At 41.6% G+C, this 22,729-nt stretch overlaps 1 protein-coding gene and 1 long non-coding RNA gene across 3 annotated transcripts; both read right to left on the bottom strand.

Annotated features, from left to right (window-relative positions):
• Positions 1-283: 283 nt before the first annotated feature.
• Positions 284-5,166, bottom strand: erlec1 (endoplasmic reticulum lectin 1). 2 transcript variants are annotated; one of them, XM_056436005.1, is made up of 14 exons: positions 4,878-5,166; positions 4,628-4,732; positions 4,087-4,167; positions 3,833-3,910; positions 3,661-3,742; positions 3,519-3,565; positions 3,199-3,422; positions 2,956-3,097; positions 2,721-2,882; positions 2,577-2,636; positions 2,115-2,239; positions 1,954-2,031; positions 1,785-1,860; positions 284-960 (listed from the first exon to the last, which is right to left on the bottom strand). In XM_056436005.1, exons 1-14 carry the CDS (start codon positions 5,013-5,015, stop codon positions 889-891), a joined length of 1,470 nt encoding a protein of 489 aa, XP_056291980.1. In that variant the 5' UTR covers positions 5,016-5,166; the 3' UTR covers positions 284-888. The 2 variants fall into 2 exon arrangements, with proteins under 2 accessions (XP_056291980.1, XP_056291981.1); XM_056436006.1 differs by having other exon boundaries at positions 3,679-3,742.
• A 7,350-nt stretch (positions 5,167-12,516) lies between these two features.
• LOC130207485 (uncharacterized) lies at positions 12,517-15,154 on the bottom strand. Its single transcript, XR_008834297.1, has 2 exons — positions 14,880-15,154; positions 12,517-13,891 (listed from the first exon to the last, which is right to left on the bottom strand). It is a non-coding gene; the product is annotated as an uncharacterized LOC130207485 (long non-coding RNA).
• Between the last annotated feature and the right edge of the window lie 7,575 nt (positions 15,155-22,729).

The following is a 22,729-nucleotide window of genomic DNA, read 5'->3' as shown; positions in this document are numbered from 1 at the left end:
TCCAGTGGAGGAAATGACATCAGCGCCCTCTGGTGGCCATGACGTCCCATGGCCTCCAATGGAGAATCCACACTGTTCTTTCCAGGATGGAAGTTAGTTATTATTTTACACATGCTTCCTACGGTTCATTCAAATGCCAAAGAAGAACAATACTCAAATTAAAATACATGTGTAGAGGCAATGACAAATAGACATCCACGTATTAAGAAGACATGCCACAATGTCTTTATCTGTCAAATCAAATCAAGTGCCCCCCCCCCTGGTCGTTACTGCAAAACTAGAATTGAGATTCCATGTTTCAGTTTTATTCTTTGCTGCCAGGCGTGTATCGCTGCAGCATTAATCAGGATTCCAGTGTGCATCGACAAACGTAAAGGACATTTTAATCGACCATTCACTTTCGTTGCTATTCCACTAACGCATAAGTTACACTCACTCATCCTGTAAATTAACAAAACACACACTTTGCTTCCCCCTATCTACAAGTACAAAGTGACAGCCAAGCAGCTACTTATTTCATTTCACACACAAAACAACCTGAAAGTAAATAAATGCATGAATAATGTGATTTCCCCTGATGTTAACAGATCCCCTTGATTCAGAACTCGTTTGCTTGCAACTAACCAACACAAAGTGAAGCGTCGATATGGAGCACAGGCCTTGTGGAGTGAGGCGTCCGCACCAATTCACTGAGTCATCACAAAGTCAGAGTCCGCCTGCTGGACGAAGCATGTTGCACCGACAAGTGAAGTCCAGCCTCAAGTTTAACCTCGGTTTGGGCTTATCCGCCAAGTGGTCTTCCACCTTTATGATAAATGTCCTCTCTCTCTCTCCATGTGCATCTCTCTGTCCTTCGTGTCCCGTTGCCGTCATCTGATCTTTGCTAATTTAGCTGGAGATTGACAGAAGTCCATATTCATCAGCAGTGTCAAGAATCCGGCATATGAGCGGGGACTCAACCTAGGGGACAAAATAAATAGATGTCAATCATCTCAAATTATCTAAGATTACCTCGGACACATATTATATACAGTGTTTCCCCTACCATTATAACAGGGTGGAGCCCCACCACCCTGAAATCTCCGCCCGCCACCCGCCACCCTGTAATTACCTTCGCATTGAAAATGCGGAAGATTATGTTTTGATCGCCGTGTATTGATTTATTTATTTGTATGAGTGTTACGTGCATAACTAAAAAAGTATTAAACCGAATCGCATGAAATTTGGTGGGATGATTGGTTATTATCCGGGGACCATTTGATTAGATTTTGGGATCGATCGGGTCAAAGTCATGAAAAGGTAAAAATCTTTTTACCATAGCGGTCAATTTGTATCCAATTGGCATGCAACTAATGCCAACATGTTCATAATTCAATGCCCAATCTTGTGAAATGCGAAAGTATGCGCTCTACCGAGTGCCCGTTCTAGTTTTCTCTATTGATCGTCTCTACACAACAGCATGTCATGCCCCCCCCCCCCACCCGTCGACACCGCTCGCCGTGGCTCCCTTTCCTATCTCAGGGGGGGCATCGTGAAGGAGTTACGCTTAGGGCACCAACATGGCGAGCAGCGGCACTAATCTAACCATCTAAATAATACAAATCTAAAAACGAAAGTTAAAGTCGCTTGTACATTCGTGTTGCGTTATAGATTAGAGAGATTTGTGTTGGATTGTCCCTTTATTGAAGTCTGTAGAGGGGAAGCGCCCTACTTAAGGTCCAGCATTAGCCGGATAGTTGGATGTTTCTTCTGCAGTGGCCGAGGCTGGTGACGAGAGGACTTACCCCCAGGATGTACTGACACGTCTGAGGCTCCAGCATATAGACCGTGACAGCGTGGGGAGACTCGGACTCCTTACATCTGACAGAGAAGAGAAACAAGATGAGTGACTCATCGGGGGAGTGTCTTCCTCGCGCGTTGACCCGCGGCGGCTCCTCCCCACGGTCCACTTACTTGAGCTTGACAATGACCTGTCTGGGCTTCCCTGTCAGATCACACGCGTCCCCATGGCCATAAAAGTGGGAAACCAACCTGTCACGAAGCAGAGGAATTTATGCAATGTGTAACAAACTACAATCTCAGTTTACTTCGGCTTCACAACACGAACAGCCTACTTGACTTTCTGCACCCCATCGTCTTTGAGCTGGTAGGATCGGGCGACGTTGTTCTTGGCCCAGTCGCTGTGCTCCATGGCGTCCCAGTTCCCGACCACCACGGTGTTCTTTCCCTGGGCCTTATCCTGGGGGCACCGAGGATCATTTCAAATCACTGGACCAAACCACGTCACATACGGGATTAAAATAAAACCTAAAAGTCGAAACATTTATCGATAGATCAATTAACAGGACATTAAATGGCCCCTCCCATTTGGAGAATGGAAGTATCGGTTTTCAAGCAGATATGGCAACTTATTTGTGTTCCTTCTTTTATCTATCAAATGATCCATCTGCAAACTGTTAATTAATGAAAATATGTTTTAGATGCAGCCCGACGGTAATAAAAAATAAAAGCAACAGCCTAAATTGACACTAAAAGTCCATGTTTGCTTCCACACGGACACGAGCAGAACGCTTTACCTCATGGTACTGATGGACATGCTTGCCGTAACAGAATTCATATTTCCACCACCCTACGCCCTGCAACACACAGATTCAGAGAGTGATATGTCAGAGTTGTTCATTATGACACTGCTCGGGGGAGACTGATGGAACAGGCCTCACCCCATGCAGACAGTAGGAGCCACTCAGGAATTCCTTGATCAGCTGATCATCCGTCAAACGAGAGATGTGCGTGCTGCCGACAGTGACCTGAGACTGCCCTGCTACCGTCATGGGTTTGTGAGTGGAGGTGAAGGCCTCCTCTCTCACCGGTGACGTCCGCTCCTGTAACCCATCGAAGACAGACGTGAGCCGGGCGGCGGCAGCGCACACCCGTCCTCGTTACTTCATGTCTCACCTCTCTGGCCCCGGTGGTGGTGCTGAAAGGCGGTTTCAGCTGCTCCTCTTGCTCCTGGTCCAGCTGGGTGAGCCACCGAGGCCGCAAAGGGGAGCCTGCCAGAGCCTGGCAGAAGATGGCGTTCACCGCGGAGGACTTGAACCTGCACGGGATTAATGTCAAGTTGATAATCAGGAACACGCATTTCAGGAGAACGCCGACACACAGGTTAAACACAATATTGACATTGTTTTGACGGACTACCTGTATTTTGGGTGCGCGCAAAGCAGCGGTGTCAACACCACCACCTCATATTCACAGGTGGTGACCTCAGCGATGGACAAGATCTCATGCTTGGCCTCCGGATGGCAGACGTACAGCACAGACGTTGAGCGAGCCTCGTCCTGTTTCAGCACACAGGGGGTCCCGTTTCCCATCTCCAGCGAGAAGAAGGGAGTCAGCTGACCTTCTATGTTCTTAGAGGTCACCTGGACACGAGTGGGCGGAGTGGAGGAAACTAAACATGACACAAAATGGGAGTATTGAGAGCCGGGCAAATATGGATGTTTCATTAATATACCTACTTCCATTTCAGCTGCTGATTTGACACGTTCTGCCTCTTCAACTTTATCTGAAAAAAAAAAAATCATAATTTAGCTTGAGCACAATAAGGCAAATGCTAAAACACGAAATAACATTAGAAATAAAGAAATATCATTAAGTTACAGTCGCAAGTTAACTCGCCCGTCTCGGTTGACTCTCTCTTCTGTGCCCTATTCCCCAGGAAGTATTCTTGGACACTGATTTTCTGTGGAAACACACATGATTAGTACACACTGGACGACATGCTTCTCATTCATGCCATCGGAAAACGACGTTAACCCCCACAAACTCTGACCTGGCCCGTCTCCTTCTCTTCGTGGTACTGTCGTATATGCTTTCCATGGCATACTTCATACGTCCAGTATGACTCAATCTGAAAATGTTGCCGAACAAAGAGAAAGCTTAGATTTATTTCTATTGAACCCGATGCCTCAGGAAGCAGATGTCACATGTTTCCTCATGCTCTGGTCATGAAGCGTGAGCTCCATCTGAGCACCGTTTCAGTCGCTCCATGGACAGCAGTAAGCGAGCGAGATTGAAATGTCTCACTCTGTAGGAGCAGCTGCTTCGTTTGAAGAGCGGCTCCAGCAGTTCCCCCGGACTGAGCCCAGTGTACTCCTTATCGTCATCCTGAGTCAACAAAAGAACCAACAGAGGTGTTTGGAGTTAGGGAGACAAGGGAGTCAGGGAACACAAGAGCACTAATAAACACAACGGCAGCTGCTCGATGAGGAATCTTGCTGCGTGTCACGTCTTTTTCCATCAACAGATTGGTACTCAAGTCTCAGTTTCACCTGATCACGCTCGTTGCCGGCCCCAAAATGAATAGCGGAGATGGCAAAGTCTAACAGAGTGTTTAACAGATCGGATCGGATGCATGTTTTTTTAAAATTGTTCATGTAAAGTTCCATTGTTATGCTATAACCGTTCCTGCAAAGAGATCACAGATTTGATGGTCAAAGATAAAATATGACAGAATTTGCAGCCAATAAAATGGAAGATATAGTCTAGAGGAGAATTAACAATTAAGACAGTCCACATCAAGACATTCAAGTTCACCTCTTAAACTTACTTTAAAAAAAATGCTTACCTCATCTCCAGATGTCAAGGAGGGCAGGAGACATTTATACTTCTCCTTCTCGGTTGTTGTCATGATGACGAAGTCGTCTTCCCTGTACAGGCCCCCTGTAGCGGGCTGAAACCATCCAGACATGCGTTAAAGCGTCACGTGCAGTCTGAAACGCTGAGGGAGCGTAACCGGACATGTTGCACGCACACTTCAGTTCACACGGTCGACAGCATCGTCTCCCCAAGCGCTGCTTATAAAGAAGGAGACTCACCAGCGTGAATTCAGCGCCCGGCCAGGTGATTTTGAAAGGGATTTCGTCCGTAAAAGAGGGATACCCTCCTCTGTTCGCCGAGACTCCGACGCAGACCTCCAGAACCCCCCCGAGAAACACCATCAGCAGCCCAACCATGATCCCTCCTGTCCGGCTGCTGAGCTCCTACAGCCCGCTCCTCATGTAGACAACAGCCTGCTCACCGGAGGGATGAATCAAACCATACTACCAAGTCCGAGGAAGTCTGGGGTTTGACAGTCGTCAATACGGCGCACAACACCGGAAGTGAAGTGTTTACTTGCCACGTCGTGTTCCGCCTGTGCGCCGGGCTGAAATACCAGCAGCGCCCTCTGGCGGCGACGTTTATAAATACAGCTTGATGAAAAAACGCAGTGCACGGAAGATAACCCGGAAGTAAGAGTATTTCACAACAAGGCAATACAATGACCAGATGCAAGACATCCTTATGGCGCAAGCACATATCCGGGTAACATTAGAAGTAATATACTAGAAGAATAAATACATCTGAAATAATAAATAAACCAGGGTCGATGGGAGTATGTTAGTACCAGTAGTTGATACATATTGGGCATTTATCCAGTTTTCTATACACGTGTGCAGATGTCATTGGATCATATAAAAGTAAATGTGAGCTAATGCTCTTATCGAAGAAAGGCCATGACCTGCAGATGTAAATGAGTTAGTCACCGACATGTAACCTGGCGAACTCAATGGCCCTGTAGCTCAGGTGTACAGGAACACCAAACTACCCTAATTAAAATGGTGTTAATTATATAAACAGAATCAACGCTAAGTGTGTATACAATGAAAATGACTTGCTCTAAATGCATTGCTAAAAACAGGCAGCAACGCCGAACAGCAAACAGGTGACTGTTATAAAACACTGCGAAAGATCTACGTGACACAGAAAAAGCTGTCGACAAATCGTACTTGCATATATGTTAATTAATTAATTATATTCACATTAGGTATAAAACATGTAACCAAAGAAAAAATACAACTCAATTGTGCGTGAAATTTGTTTATTCTTTGATATAAGGGGTTAATGGAAAGATGATGAATTTAATTATATCTGACTGACTGATATGTACAGTATGTGTTCAGGACATTTCTGACCACATCCAAACAAAAATGTCTTAACTTTACCTAATCTGATATTTTACCAACTGATTTTCTACCTTTCAAATAGATCATTTCTGACATTTGTAGGTGGTATAAAGATAATGTTCTCAATAATCAAGCAATGACTAATTAAAATGTGTTCAAGACGTCTCTGACTCACATCGTTAATGTACCAAGAGATTTAAAAAAAGAAGTCTTACTTATGTATGTTCAAAAAGCTTATTTCAGCATATACATTTTCTGCATATTTCAGGTGCTATCGACATATCTTTCACAATTTTAAAAGATGACTGATGCATTTGTGTTCAAGACATCTCTCAATTATTCTTACTGTTCCAATGTAAAAGTCCTAAATTTTTACGATCAAAAAGCAAATTTCTGAATATTTGAAATGATATAAAAATGTCTCATAATTCCACCCAATGACTAATGCCTATATTTTAAAGACATATGTGTCGACAAATACAGAAAATGAAACAATTGTGATGTACCAATTCTGTACACAACCACGCAACATCTATGCCCTGCAACTAAAGACCAGACAAGATTTTTTTTTTTTTTTATGGACCGTGCACACTGGTCTAAGATACCCCATAATAATTAATATAATGAAGTTCTTAAAACCACTTGTTTCAGCTCTATTCTCTCTCTTGACATTATTGGTGGACAGTGTGCCATGTATGTCATACACAGCCAAGGGCCAAGAAGCTTGCGTCATAACGGAGTACTTGGCCAAATCAGATTGAGATCAGATTCCACTTTATTGTCATTGCACAGAGAACAAGTATCGAAGCAAGGAAAGAGAATAACATCATTACACAACATCCCAATCAAACTGCGCACTGAAGAAAAGCCACCACCGACATGCGTCATCACAAGTGAGCTCAACTGCCCAGGAACAACATCCCCATGTCTGACAACTGTAATGGGAATTTTAAATATTCTTAGTTATATTATCTTTGACACTATTTGAAAGAAACAATCACTTTTGGAGACAAATTCTAACAGAGGACAGAATGAAGAATGATTGATTGGTGTTATAATTTCCAGGATCTTTCCTTTGAGTGTCCTCATCACGGGACCAGATAATTTGGTCACTCATCGGATGATGTGATGATTTGATTATTCATGAAAGGACCTGAAGACAAATGTCTCCTTCTGGATCCTCCTTCTTGTTTCCCTTAAATATGTGTTGTTTCATTGACTCTTCAGTTCACCCTTAAGACTCCTGAGGGACTCTGTGTAACCGTGACTCTTCTTGCAAGAATAAATGATTTCATAGACAAGTTTTGGTTCTTTGATATTCCTCATTTCAGTTTAAAAATACTTAATATTGGGTGGGGACAAAATTTGCAGTCACACAACTGAAACGGAAACAACAACACATGCCACTGTTTATGATATTTATGAACACATATACATGTCTATCTTGTCTTTGGAAATGCATTTAATGTACAATAATTGTTAGATTAGATATACTGTATTCATCCCCAGGGAGAACTTTCTTTATAGCAGCAGCGAGCATGTTTACAATATATACAATACAGGAAGGAAAGGAAATTAAAATGAATAACATGTACATTAAAAGTGTATTCAGTGTATCCAAGTTGCAGGAATGTTCTCCTGTATCTGTCCTTGTGACAGCAGAGCTGAAGCAGTCTGTTGGAGAACGTGCTCCATTAGCATCCATTCAAAAGTCCTTAAAAAATAGTAATTTAGTTAATAACCAATACAACATAAGTGTAAGTTCATAAACTTAATTGTATATGAAGTAGTTTATTTAAAGTATTATCCTAAAAACTCTGCGTACCTCCCATATCAGGATGGTTGGACCCAACCTGGCAATCACTGCCGCCTTAAAAACGTAAGCAATGGAGTCGTGGCTGAAGCGGAGCAGCGATGCTGCTGAAAACACAGAGACAAGTGCCAAAGAAGAAGAAACCAGAGCCGGCAAAATCCCGTCAGTTTTAAGACGACTATGTTTTAATTAGTTTTACGTCCACAAGTTGCAACCCACCCTTTCTGTGGAGAGAGGTTAGCCAACAGCAGCATGAAGCCAGCACACCTTGAGCGGCATCAGAAACATGCAAATCATGCTGGTTAAGCCACCAGAGTTTTTAAAGAGGAAACCTTCTAAAGGCCTCCTTCTCTGCAAAGACTGATCAAAACAAAGAAACAGACTTAGTCTGGACAAGAGCTTGACCACAGCAGTCGCCTCACTGCCACCAAGACTGACAATGATCATCAGTGAAGTTTCTCACTAAAATATAAGTGCATCAGTTCAATGCAACAATGCAGTCTTCAGTTTCTACAGTTCAATAAATCAGATACTGATGGCACAGCGCTGTATATTATTATTATTTTTAACCAAAAATGATTTGCGCTGTTTAGGGAGTACTTGGCTGAAAAAAATGTTCACAGTGGGTACATCACTGAATAAAGGTTGAGAACCACTGGCGTAGAGGATCCGGGTTCTCCAATATGGACACTCATTTCTTCAGCGTCTTACTGTCCACCACGTGTTCCGGATAGTCCAGTTTGCAGCCAATGATGGAGCCGGCCTTCCTCACAAGTTTAGTGAGTCGTTACCATTTTTAATAAAATTACAGAGTCTCACATTTTACAGGAAAACAATATCGGTGTATTCTGTTTGAGTACTCCCCTACTTGCTAACGTAGGTTAAACAATGCTGTCCTTTTTCTCAAAGTTAAGGTGTCTCTATAGCTATAAAGAAGTGCCCCGTCTGCAGAAATCATGTCAGTTTCCATGACTACACATCTGGGTTTCACAATTTCAATGACAGGGTGTTGCTCAGTCTTCCCATATGTACACTCCTGCTCTCTACTTTGGCTGCAAGTGTTTCATAGTGATAACACATGAAAGCTTTGTGTTGGGTGCTCTGTTGAAACACTTTGACTGTATGAGTATCCATGGTCCTTCTGGTGTATGTTGTGTTCTGAGTGTTGGTTCACAATACCATGTTTTGCAGTAAATCCTCTCAATGTGCTGTTTCTTCTGCTCTCCAGAACAAGACGCATGTTGGACATCATCAACCTCTTTAAGAAAAAAAGACATCACGCAAGGCTTTCCATTACTTTCTTTCCCCAATGTAGCCTACTTTGAATTTCAGTTCTCCCGTCACCAATGTGGCCATAATCCTCCAGTTGTCATTGCTTATGCTAACTGAAAAGTGGCTTTTGATGTGCCAGTTAAATTGATGAATTCCATGTCTTAGAAACACCTTACATTTGTTATTCCCAACCCACCTACAAAATAAAAGTCTCAGTATTCTGCATGAATAGAGCTACAATTAGCAGCTCCTCTGATAGCGCACCTAATTTCAAAAGTAGCAGTTTGCTGTTTATGTCATATAACAGAGTTATCCGGTTTAATACATTTTATATGACATTGAAGTAAAAAAGGCAAATGGGTTAAATACTTTTCCAATTACTGTTTCTCTATGTTGATTTTTAGTTGGGACATTCAAGAGGCCAGACCTGGACACTGACAGACACAACTCAATATTGACATTGAGAAGATATGGGCAGACCTGGACAAGGAGATGATTGCTGAGGGCTTCACATCAGTTATGTCATCTTTGTAAATGCTGGTATAACTTCCATTACTACTATTGGTGTTATTGAAAGAACAAAAGTTAACGTGCCAGTTAAGAATGTTGTTAATGCACATCTCCAAACAAAATACCAAAAATATAAATATACTTATGTAGTCTAAGTGTATCTTATTTGTACTTTCATTTCTACTACGAACTACCACAGTTACTTGCTTACTCAGTATTAGCTCCATGATTGGGAAAGGACGCACGTGTCCCGTGTCATCTCTGGTGTACCGCTCTGACAGCACTGAACTGAAAAAACACTGGACTACCTGGAAGATGGGACAAGTTCTCATGTCGGCCCTCTGTCGATTTACTAAAGAGTTTGTGCAGTGTGTCCTGACTCGGAGACGAGGCAGCAAGATAAAGGACAGCAGCAGCCGCCCGTCTCCTCCAAAGAAACACCTTAGAGTCTGATGGGACGGCTTGAACGGACAGTCACAACAAAAACAACATGTTACATTTCTTCTGTATAATTTGCAATAACTATATATATATACATATACATATATATATATATATGTATATATATGTATATATGTGGATATATATATGTATATATGTATATATAATGTCTTCTGAATAATTATTCAGAAGAAATACAATTTAGAAACTTTAGAAATATTTATAGTTAACCCTTGTGTGGTGTTAATATTTTTGTTATTCAGCAAATGTTCTTGGTTCTGGTGGCGCATTTGTTTTTTAAAAATCCAACACTTACTATAATCAAGATATGAGTGGAAAGAAATTCTACAAATTAAAAAATGAAGCAAGGTTTTTCATAATTATTTAATGAGAAGACATTTAACCCAATCAGGTTACTTTACACAACACAAGCTGAACACATACAGTAACCATGTCAGTCTAGTGTACACACGGGCTTCCCTCTTAATAAGTGCAATCCAGAATAGGTTTATAGATGGAATCTGGGTGGAAAAGCTCAAAAGAAGACTTGATGAACTGCACGAGTAGGAACTTGAACGCAGACCACATCTCACCGGAATCAGTTGGCTCCTATTGAGTTGAAATGATTAGGAGAGGTTTCCAGATCATGTGGGCACAACACAAGTGCAGATTGCCTCATCTCTGCCTCTCAGTGGATGGATTTGGAAGTTTTATTGTGTCAGTGTGTCCTGAAAACACAGGGCTGGTGTTTTAGTGTGTCTCACAGTTAGTATTGTAAGGATTTCATGGAGAACTGGAAATAAAAAGCAGTATGAACATACAACCTGTAATAGATACGGTTGAAGAGCTGATTTACGGAGCGTTAACTGGATATAATGTTGGTTGAATTATATGCAGGCAATGACGAGAGAAGCTTTGTGAAAATGTGCAACGTCCTTACTCTTTTATCCTGTGACTCTGTTGATTCAGCAGTGCGGTGTGTTGAATGACAATAAATAATTTCCCGCCACTGCAACAACTCTCAGTTAACAGGGAATTTAAAGCATGGACCTTGAAAATATGTGCTGCATTTTACTGTCAGGGGGAAATGTGGAGAGCGCCTTGGACGGATGGAGCCTAAACCTGAGATGGACATTTTTCTACCTGCTGGTGGAGCTGTTGATGTGAGAATGTGCAGCACAGGCAGCGAGAGACAGAAGAGACATTTTCTAGAGATTTTGAGATAAAGAGTGAGAGGATTAGGAGGAGAAAGGTATATGGAGGAACGGGGAAGGATACGAGCGAGAGAAGATCCCACGAGCTCATCCATCCTTTCAACCCCTCCCCTCTGCTGATACCAAGCTTACTCACACTCGTCTCTTATACACACACAACCCATGGATGTGAGTTCAAGTGTGCTCTATATGTTGACATATATGTACTGTATATGTGATGACAGATAGATTGATAGCGAGATGGATTTATTTAATTTCTATGGTAAGTGTTATTTCGTCATTCAATTGTGATATATTGACAGCATTTTCTTCATGTCTGTTCTTGTTTCCTCTTCATCTTATGGAGAACACAGGTGGGAGTCATCATATTTCTGTTGAATTCAATACATGTATAATTACTTTTCTGTCTGGGAAACTAGTTGACTAGTGCTCCAAATGACAAGTTGCCTCATTTAGCAGAATTAGCACCCGACTGTGGCTCAGTTGTGAGCAGGTCGTCCTTAAATCAGAGGAACGGCGGTTCGATCCCCGGCTCCGCTAGCCTATGTCGATGTGTCCGTGACACTTAACCCCATATTTCTGTGTGAATGTGTGAATGTTTGTTAATGCTGATCTGCAGGTTAGCCCCTCCCATCAGCTTATGAATGGGTATGAATGGGTGAAGGATGACGCCGAGTGTTAAAGCTCTTTGAGTGGTAGGAAGAGTGCTATATATATCCTACTCGGATGAATGAGAAGGCGGAGCAATGCCTAACACAATCGCCAAGGCTAAACTCAAAAGATGTGTGGGCTCAACTGCCTGCATCTGACATCTCTGCAGTGGGGACTACAGTCCTCATTGAACCCACCAAGGCCTGCATAGATTTTGGTGGAGAGATGGCTGGTTTCCAGTCAAAATCGTGACGCGCCTCTCACCATTAAACCTGAGCTGTTTTTAGGTATGCAAACATTTACATAGCTAAACTAAAACAACTCTATTTTCGCAACCACAAGGGCTATTTTAATATCGGTGGTGTTATAATAAAGGTGACAGCACTGTTAGACACTTGTGAGATTTTTTGAAATGTTGTATATATCAGTTACTGGTTAAGAGTTATTTAAAATGGAACATAGAAAAAAATAAAAAAATAAAATAATAAAAAACACTTCCAGGTTGATCATCTCTTTAGATTAACACAGCTGCAGGTTTACACTTCTCCCATATTATATTAATATATGTGAACAGTCTCTCTTTAAAGTGTTTGATAAAGTGAAGCAGAAATTAGATTTTCTCATGTAACACGTTATTTATTTCACTTTTCTATTACAAATGGTGTTCAATACATCGAAATACAGCCGCAACATTCACTAAATAAATCAAAATAATGTTCTGTACACTCAAATAATCGTGCAAAATGTGTGCAAAAATCATAGTTTTCCATAATTTGGTTATTTTCTTGGCCGTCACAATCATGAGGGCCTTTGGGATATGTCTATATAGCAATCCAAATGAGATTAACAGCACTGTTAGCCAACCAGAATTAGAAAGGCTCCATATTTTGTGATGCGTAGGATCCGAATCGCTAAAACTAACCCAACTCATGTGGATAATGTGACAGGAAACCAGTCAGGTACACTTCTCTGCATCACAAAGGGAGTGCATCACAATTTTGCGATCGAAATATAACCAGAGACGGAGATAAGTACCGTTTATCTTCAAACTTAAGTCATATTTCTCTACAATCGCTGTGAACAAATATTTTGGGATGGATGGCTGTGCTGGGTGTTTTGCTGGCGCTCTTGTCTGAGAAGAAATGGAAAGATATCTTGTGAATCTGTTGGTTGTAGAGGCTTTATGGAAAGCTAAACCGTTCACCTGTAGCATGAAGCAAACAACATCACAAGCCTCAAAGCTACTTGGTCGGACCTTTTGCCAGATATTAATATTGATATATGGTCATTCATAACTTTGGTGGTTAAGTTGTATTGGGAGTATGTGCAAACGGCTTACATATTCTTGTAGCCCCGCCTCGGCTGTTTAATATGGTATGTAACATCATTATATTAGTTAGGCTATGGACAATTGATTCTTGATCACAGCTTATGAATACACATGTAAATGCAGATGTGTCCCCCTGTCTTTCTGTGCAAGACTTACCAGAACCAGAGCACATCCAATCCAGTCTGCAATACACACAGAGCTCACCACCTACACCAGGGTCGGAAGAGGAGATATCGCGCATCCTCACTCATGAGCCTGCAGGATGTGGACCTCTCGTCTCGGGAAGTTTCCCTCGAGTGGAAGGATAAGCTGCTGCGGCTCATGGAGCAGTATGAGTCCACCTTTACAAAGTACAAAATGGACTGTGGTGGGGTGACAGATTTTCTCCACAGAATCCACTCAGTGGAGGACAAGCTTCGGACAGCGCTGTATGAAATGGAGGGATTGGGGATCATTTGTGAATCTCAAAGCGAGTATTCATCTTCCATCGTCCTGGTTGTCAAGCCGACTGATCTTTGTGTCTGCAATGGCTTCAGGGGTTAAACGCAAGAACATTGAAGGATGCACATCTGTTGCCTCATCAACCAGACACTCTTGCGGCATGGTGGCAATGTGTTCTTCTCCACAATGGACCGCACATCAGGGTTCTACAAGGCTGCACGAGGATGACAAGAACACACAACGTTTTCCTCCCCCATTCCGTCTCCATGAAAATAACAGGATGCCCCAGGGTCTGATAAACAGTCCTGCCCCTTTTATGCAAATGATGATGTCCATCTTTTACGATGAGACCTTCACAAGCCCGTTATCCTACCTGGATGACCTTTGCTCCATCTGAACAGGTTGCTCTTGAGCATCTGCAGATGGTCTTGTCACGCCTCGCTGCGAACAACTTGAAGCACTCGCTTAAGAAGGGTCACTTTCTTCGCCGGTCTGTCAAGTTTCTGTGACACGTCATATGTGGAGATGGTGTTAGGACAGATCCAAGTAAGTGCAGGCTGTAAATGATGTGCAGGAAGCTGACCTGATGGAGTCTGATGGGAAAACCCTTTGTGCAAGAAAATCTGATCTTTCTTGGGAATGATTCTCTACTATCATCATTCTATTTAGGTAAGTCAAGGCTTCCACAGCTCACAATAGAGAGAGAGGCCATCAACAAATTAAAAAGAAGCCATGTTAAACTGTCCCCGACTGACTGGACGGATGAGTGCAGAGAAAGTAAACCATTGGCTGATAGGGCGATGTTTCACAGTCTGGACTGATATAAATCCATTGACATACATATTGACTAAACCTAGGTTAGATGCATGTGAACAAAGATGGGTTTTAAAGTTTCCAGCATACAGTTTTAACCTGAATTATTTCCATGGACCAAATAGTGTGGTTGACAATGAGTAGGGAGTCATTCGTCCGGGCGAACATGTAACTGAACCTTATGCCTTCTTACTGAACCATGTACATGAAATGCTGGATAGGACAGTCAAAGATGCATTTAGATTTACTACTAACTGCCAGTTGGTTGTTGGTCAGTCCAATGAGGGGTCTGTTGTCACATGCCCATGACTCTAGAGGTGTCAGTCAAGTGAGAGGCACAGGACCAGCTATTTTTCAGCTTGCTGATATCAACCTGATTGATTACTTACCAAGGAGTGAACTGGTTAATCTGTAAGAGCAGGATGATATCTTCGGCAGAGTCTTTTTTAACGTCCAGCATCGAGGGAGGCCCTGTTTGCGTGAGCCTGCTTGTGAGTCTGGTGCGGTGATGAAACTGTTGAGACAAAGGCCCATGCTCTCCATACAGGATGGCATGTTGTACAAGGTGAAGAAAGAAAGACAAATGAACATGAGGTTCACCAGGTTGTGGTTCCAGACTCCCTGAAGGCCCATGTCCTCTATGGCCTCCACGACCCATCTGGACATCAAGGGCAAGCGCGCACACTTTCTCTCGCCAGGCAGAGGTTCTTTTGAATGGAGATGGAATGTGACATTATCAATCACGTGAGAAACTGATTTCATTTTGTGGTTAGAAAGACCCCAGAGCCTAACAACCGCGCTCCTCTTCAAAGCATTTGCGCCTCTGAACCAACGGAACAAGTGTGTATCGACTTTTGGACAGTGGCGGCTGGCCAATAGAGGACCACAGAGCCTGGCGCCACCTTGAGCTACAAAAACAGTATACAAAAATCATAATAATAATATTAATAAATTGTACAAATTGTTAATATTTGTGTTTTGGAAATATGGAATATACCCTGTAATATTAGTAAAATAGGATATCGGTGCAAAATATATACTTTTCCTGCACGGCCTCTCTGCATGTCTCAGCTGTGCTGGGGCCGAATCGATTCGGCCCAAAAGACACAGATCTAAGCAGTTTAGCCTATAATTAATTAAATATATAAATGAGTGATAAACAATTGAGCCTGTCAGCATCCTGAAATAGATTCAGCTTTGGGCCAAAGCTGCATGTTCTCTTCAGGCACTTTTTTAGCGACATGACAACGACGAGTTCAAGCATTTCTCTTCCAAGAAGACCCGTATGAAGGTAGATTTGTGTCTTTATTACGCAAACAAAAAAAGGTTTTTAGAGCAAATTTCTCGTTTGTACGTAAATGAATTGTTAGTTTTGCTGATGAAACTAGAATTTGTTGCTGCAAATTAAAAACCTTCGCTCTCAAAAAAGAACCTTCAATCAAAAAAAAACCTTCACTCTCAAAAAAGAACCTTCAATAAAAATAAAAACTTCGCTCAAAAAAAAAAAAAAGCGCTTTCAAAACGAAAATCTACGAGTTGAATGAGCGAGGAGTTTCTATTGATGGGTTTGAGGTTACGGTGAGGAGGACATGGACGAAAGTTGGCATCATATTGCTCTGTTTTGTCAAAAGTATTTTAGATGTTTGGGCTAATCTCTCATGCGCGCAGAAAGTGGGGCTGCATGTCAAAACAGCAGCTCTCCATGTCGTTCTTTAAAGAGACTCCACAGCACTAACAACATGAAAAAAGTTGCTGCTACATTTATACATATTATATGATATTTTATTTTTATATATTTAATATATTTATATTGTATATTTATATTATATGATATTTATATATCATAGCATAATGAATACTATATATATATATATATATATATATATATATATTAATAGACTGAATTGTATGAATAAGATGACAATTGCAGACAAATGGAATTCCACTGTTATTGAAGTGGCATCTGTGAGGGCTGCAATCAATGTGTACAGCATCAGAGATCCTGCAACATTAAGGGAAACAGTTGTTCATAGAAACCTCCTACTCCCTGTAACTGTTGTTACCAGTCGCCGGACCAGCTCCATGAGACTCATTTAGCCAAGAGACTTCTCAGAGATTACATTGGTGCCGTGACTCGTCCATGACTACGCTGGACCGGGCAGATGTCTTCTCACCACTGTATCGCTTTGTTGCTGCAATTCTGTCTCTAGTGTATCTGACTGTCAGGTTTATTTAGCTAACAACAGCTATATCCCCTTGAGACTGTATGAGATGAAGACTGAGTAAGGATTTTGCTGTCAATTATGAGTCTCTTGGTACCTCGGATATGACTTCTATCAGTTTTGGCCGGGGTAGGGGCTCGCACGTCCCACCGATTCCATTTTCACTAGGTGACCATCAGATGGGTGATAAAACTGCTTCTGGTGAGGATTCAGTGCACAGTTCTTTCAGATGTAGTGACATAGTGACACCTTAGAGTCAGCCGGTAGTTGAGTTACATCCACCAAAATGCACTACTACATCAGTTCCAGACCCTCCTCTTGATGAGGCGAGACCAAATGAGCACTATTGTGCAGTAGATAGAGAAGAAAATGACATCAGAAAGAGTGGCGTTTAGCTCGAGAATCGTGGTATGCTCAAGCCAACAAAAAGCCACGTTCCAACAACAGGCTTTAAAAGTTGAGGGAGTAAATGAGACGCCGTGATCCATAATATGGAACATTATGTAAAGACGGCTCTCACTCTGCCCTCACACAGGCGAGAGAACAGGCTCTTTGTCCCGTGTCACTTACCTCGCCATCCAAGACGGAACCGCCCAGAGGGAAGACGTCCTTCTCTCTCCCGTCAGCAGGGGAAGTGAATGATCTGCGCACAGATCAAGTGAGTGAGCCTCGCCCCTTGGATTTGACAGACATTGATATGAAACATGGTATCACACATCCAGCAGCATAGCGCCAGGCTTCCAGAGACTCTCAAAGACTGACAGCCTATTCTACAGATGTGACTACTGGTGGTGGGCATGTTCTCAGAGCATTAGCAGACAGTGGCTCTATGGCATGCACTATAAGTGAGACGTCTGCCACAAAGCTTTCACGGTCCCTATCATTGAAAAGAAATCAGCGGAGGACTTTGTCATTGTTGTCTGTGGGGGTCACCTCGTCACACCTTCTGCCATGTATGACCTCACTGCACCAGCTTATGGCTATAAGGTGATAATTACTGTCCTAGTTGAGATCCTCTCATCAAACTCTACAAGATGACATGTAGCCACACCTCATAAGACTAAATAGATAATACAATAAGTATCTATTTTTTAAAGCATATCAAAGCACAGTAAAGTTTTTGGTCTGTTTTTATTAATTACATTTCGTTCAAAATAAAACATTGGGTCAACACTTCTGAAGTGTCTCTTCCTCTGTGGTTGTTCACAGACTTTTCCGCAGGCGCTGGAGCGTACCTGAACTCACCACTTTCAAATGAGCCTTTTCATTTATTTCACTGCCATCGATGGGGTGAACATGATTTGCATAGATGCCTTCCACACACCCTCACCGCATGCATGATTCATTCAACTGTCATCTCCCCAACCATGATAACATCATTCCAAAGGGAGCTGAGAGAAATTAGTGTTGGCATTTGAATGTCTCGAGGGAGATTACGATATCTCTTAAACTGTCACCCAAAAATACGCATATGTATTTCTGAGTAAGTACATCGGAAGTGTGACGTCAGATCAATAATGACACTTGTGCTAGATTTCCTTCATGACATTCAATATTGATTTAAGTGAATCATTTTGACATGCTGTATTTCTTGTAATTTATAAACCCAAGGTTTCCCATACTTTTCCCCGTAACATTTCCCTTTGATCTGAATTCCATACGGCATGTCTAATTAATCAGTTCAATTCAATTCAGTTTATTTGTATAGCCCAATTTCACAAATTACAAATTTGTCTCGGAGTGCTTTACAATCTGTACACATAGACATCCCTGCCCCAAAACCTCACATCGGACCTGGAAAAACTCCCAAATAACCCTTCAGGGGGAAAAAAGGGGAAGAAACCTGCAGGAGAGCAACAGAGGAGGATCCCTCTCCAGGATGGACAGATGCAATAGATGTAATGTGTACAGAAGGACAGATTTAGAGTTATTGGTATATTATATTCTATGAAACCGACCAGAAAGTAGCTTTGGTTGAGATGAACATGTTTAAACTGGGTCACGACAGTAAAAAGTCGGTCCTAGTGGATTAATAAACACTAATAATGAAAAATATTAGCAATGTTAACAATCGTCTATTTTGGAGGTTCAGAAAGTCTCTGGTAAAATACATTGAACCAAGTATTAGTAGTCTAAAAAGTGTAAAAATCTGAAATCTTTACACTTTCCTACTTTTATAACTACGGTCTTTTGATCTAAATAATAATAACAAACATTTTAAGAAAAAAGGTCCTCTGAATAATTCAGTGATCGGGCCCTAATAATAGTAATAACAACTTTACATTGTCATTATATATAATATGGTTAAAGTCATTCATGAACCAACTAACTTCCTTTTTTTTGACTTGTGTGTTCTGCTGAGCTTTGAGTCTGTTCCGTGATTCTGTTCCATGATTCTGTTCCATGAGTCTGTTCCATGATTCTGTTCCATGATTCTGTTCCATGAGTCTGTTCCATGATTCTATTCCATGAGTCTGTTCCATCCTCTACCTGGTTGTCACGATCCTAAAATTATAACTTCTATACATACCTGCCATAAATATCATGATACCCGATACCAGAATTCAATACAATACCATAAATACGATACTGGTATATTTATCTATTTATATTTAACCGGAAAGCAGCTTTGGTTGAGATGAACATGTTTAAACTGGGTCACGACAGTCAAAAGTCGGTCCTAGTGCACTAATAAGGAAAAATAGTAGCAATGTTAGCATAACAATTATCTATTTTGTAGGTTAAGAAAGTCTCTGGTAAAATGCATTAAACCCAGTAGTCTAGAAAGTGTAAACTCACATTTTCTTCCACTAAGTAGTCAAGGGTTTGACTTGTCACAAGTTAAGGGTCCACGTAGAAAAACTCGCCGTTTGAAGTTTTTTTACGAGATTTCATCGAGTGAAAGGGAAATAACTACTTCTCTGACTTATCAAGTGAACGTTGGATGATTCTGAGAACAGAAGAACACGCTTCATAGAATCACATGTGATACTGCCTTCCATATAGGCCACACGTTGGAGCTTTCCCACATAGCGTGTAGAAAAGTGTCCATTTCTATATTACATTTCCAACATTCATTATCCTGCCTCAATCCCATTTTATACAGTTTAAAAGGTGTAAAATAATATCTGTGTATCGCCTGACAGCTTCCCTAATCTCAATATCAAGATCTTTTTGCCATACGTATTTCAGGCCATCGCACATTCCAGCTTGAATATTCAAAAATGTTCTATTAAATATTGAGTGTTGGGTACAGAAAGCACTTAGGAACCCCTGAATCTTATACTCTTTTCTATTTTCAGTCCGAACCCAGCCCCCATGCTACACCTCAACTGTAAATACTTCCAGAAATCCCCCTTCTCATCAAAATTAAATGTTACTTTAAGGTCCTCGAATGATTTAAATGAGCTATCTCTGTAGAGATCTTTGATAACATGTATTCCTTTTGCCAGCCATGTATCCCATATAAAATAAATACATTCAATGAATATGACAGAGTGTATGAATAGTTCATAGTAGGCATATTCCACGTTGGAGACCTCCACGATCCATCAGGCAGATGGCGGTGGGGAGGAGGATTGGCTGGAGTCTCAACAGTGGGCGGAGTCTCAACAGGACAGTGGCGTAGTCAGGAGCAGGAATTCCACGACCCAGACCTCGATGATCCATCAGGCAGATAGGATCTATGTCGTCTCATAGGGTCCGATGACCCCATGAGACGTGAAGTCAAAAGGACTCCGGGGAGAAAGCAGAGTTAGTAACGTGTGATTGAGAGATGAAAATTCATCGTCGAGGAGAGATAAAAGAGGAAATAGGTACTCAGTGCATCCTAAAACGTCCCCCGGCAGCTATAAGCCTATAGCAGCATATCAAGGGGCTGGACCAGGGCAAACCTGATTCAGCCCTAACTATAAGCTCTGTCAAAGAGGAAGGTCTTAAGTCTACTCTTAAACGAGGTGACTGTGTCTGCCTCCCGGACTGAAATTGGAAGCTGGTTCCATAAAGAGGAGCTTGATAACTAAAGGCTCTGGCTCCCATTCTACTTTTAAGACTCTAGGAACTACAAGTAGTCCCGCATTTAGTGAGCGTAGCTCTCTAGTGGGGCAATATGGTACTACAAGCTCCTTAAGATATGATGGTGCATCACCAATCAAGGCTTTGTACGTTAAGAGAAGAATTTTAAAAGTGATTCTTGATTTTACTGGGAGCCAGTGCAGAGCAGCTAGTGCAGGAGTGATGTGATCTCTTTTCTTAGTTTTAGTGAGAACACGAGCTGCAGCATTCTGGATCAACTGGAGGGACCTAAGAGACTTATTAGAGCAGCCTGATAATAAGGAGTTGCAGTAATCCAGTCTCAAGTAACGAACGTGAACCAATTTTTCTGCATCTTTTTGAGACAAGATGTGCCTGATTTTTGAAATATTACGTAGATGAAAGAATGCAGTCCTTGAGATTTGCTTTACGTGGGAGTTAAAGGACAAGTCCCGATCAAAGATAACGCCAAGATTCTTTACAGTGGTGTTGGATGCTAGGGCAATGCCGTCTACAGAAACCACATCACCAGATAATTGATCTCTGAGGTGCTCAGGGCCGATTCTGAGGTGCTCAGGGCAGTTATGGTTCATTGTCGCATTCACATTAACGCTGCACACTTGTCAAACCTATTAACATTATATTATGACCCTTTTTCTAACTATATGTTGTTGACGTGATGCAAACACCAAAAGGCCTGACTTTGCCAAATTTAATAATCTTCAACAAACTGGCGAGTGTGTTTACCAGCTTCAGGACTGTATTGTCAGAACATGCGTTTTGCTTCCCCACATTCATTTTGAAGCCCATTTGAGAAAACTATTTTACTCCTGTCTGCTGTTGTCTTTTAGTCAAAATAAAACACTGTGCTACTGGCTAAATGAATCTTATAAGAAGCTTCTAGATTTATAAATGATGCCAGGAAGCGAAACAATAAGTCAGTGAAACATGAGAGAAATGGAGTTAAACCATGCCGGAGGATCAGAGTGCTGCTCTCCACATCCATGCAGAGATGTTAATGAGAGAGTATTTTTATTGCCATGGATCTGGATGGTCTCCAGATATTCACAGAGCTCGTCCCGCTATATTTGCTTTTGATTGAGGTTTTGCTCCTATATTCCTATGTGAAAGTATCAAAGAGGGGTCAATGGAAAGGGTCAATTGAGACACAACATGTTCCTGAATGCATCATAATGATACAGAACAATAACATTCATGCAGTATTAAGCAACGGCAAAAGTTTACAAGAATACAAACTTGAATATATGGTTCTGACCATTGTGTTTATTGTCTTTTTTTCTTCCAGAAAGCTCCCAGCTTTGAGAAACCTCCAGTTACAGTTCCATCATAAAGCATCCCATCTGACCATGACTGTTCTCAAAGGTGACCATGGATGTTTATGTAATTGCCTTTTGCAATGTCTGAGACTTTGAGCAAGTTCAGAGTATTTAAGGTGCTATATGTTGGGATACAAAATTGAATCCCCAGAATTATGTTTTGTCTATAAACATGAACAGTAAGTGGGTTAACTTCTTGAAAATGCATCCTAAACAGTGTGCATAAGCTAGAAGAGCTTACGGAGCTAGGGATACTTTGAGATTGAAAGTCTTTTTGTGGTTCTTCACAGTTTGAAAGTAAATGGTGGAAGGTAAACAGAGCTCTTGATGGACTGGGCGAAGAAAGGAAACCTCCTGCTAAAGGTGTCTCCAGGACCACATTTGACCATGATGACAACAATACTAGCCACTTACTGTCATGGGTGGTACCAGACACATTCCTTGTGAAACAGTTATCTTGCCCATGAGAAGTACAGTATGTATTGCATTTGCTGAGTTATTTAAATTAGACTGGCTGATTTGGTGTTATTGATGGTAAGAAACACAACACAATCCATCATCATTTAAATGCCGTCATAAGATCTCTTCGGCATAAATTCGGACCATAGAGGGGTCTAATAGGCTGAGAGCTGTGTGAGTCGATGGATA

This window comes from Pseudoliparis swirei, chromosome 17 (genome assembly GCF_029220125.1).
Source record: "Pseudoliparis swirei isolate HS2019 ecotype Mariana Trench chromosome 17, NWPU_hadal_v1, whole genome shotgun sequence".
NCBI lineage: Eukaryota > Metazoa > Chordata > Actinopteri > Perciformes > Liparidae > Pseudoliparis > Pseudoliparis swirei.
Note: the sequence above shows the minus strand (reverse complement) of the source record. Positions and strands in the feature narration are given on the sequence as shown.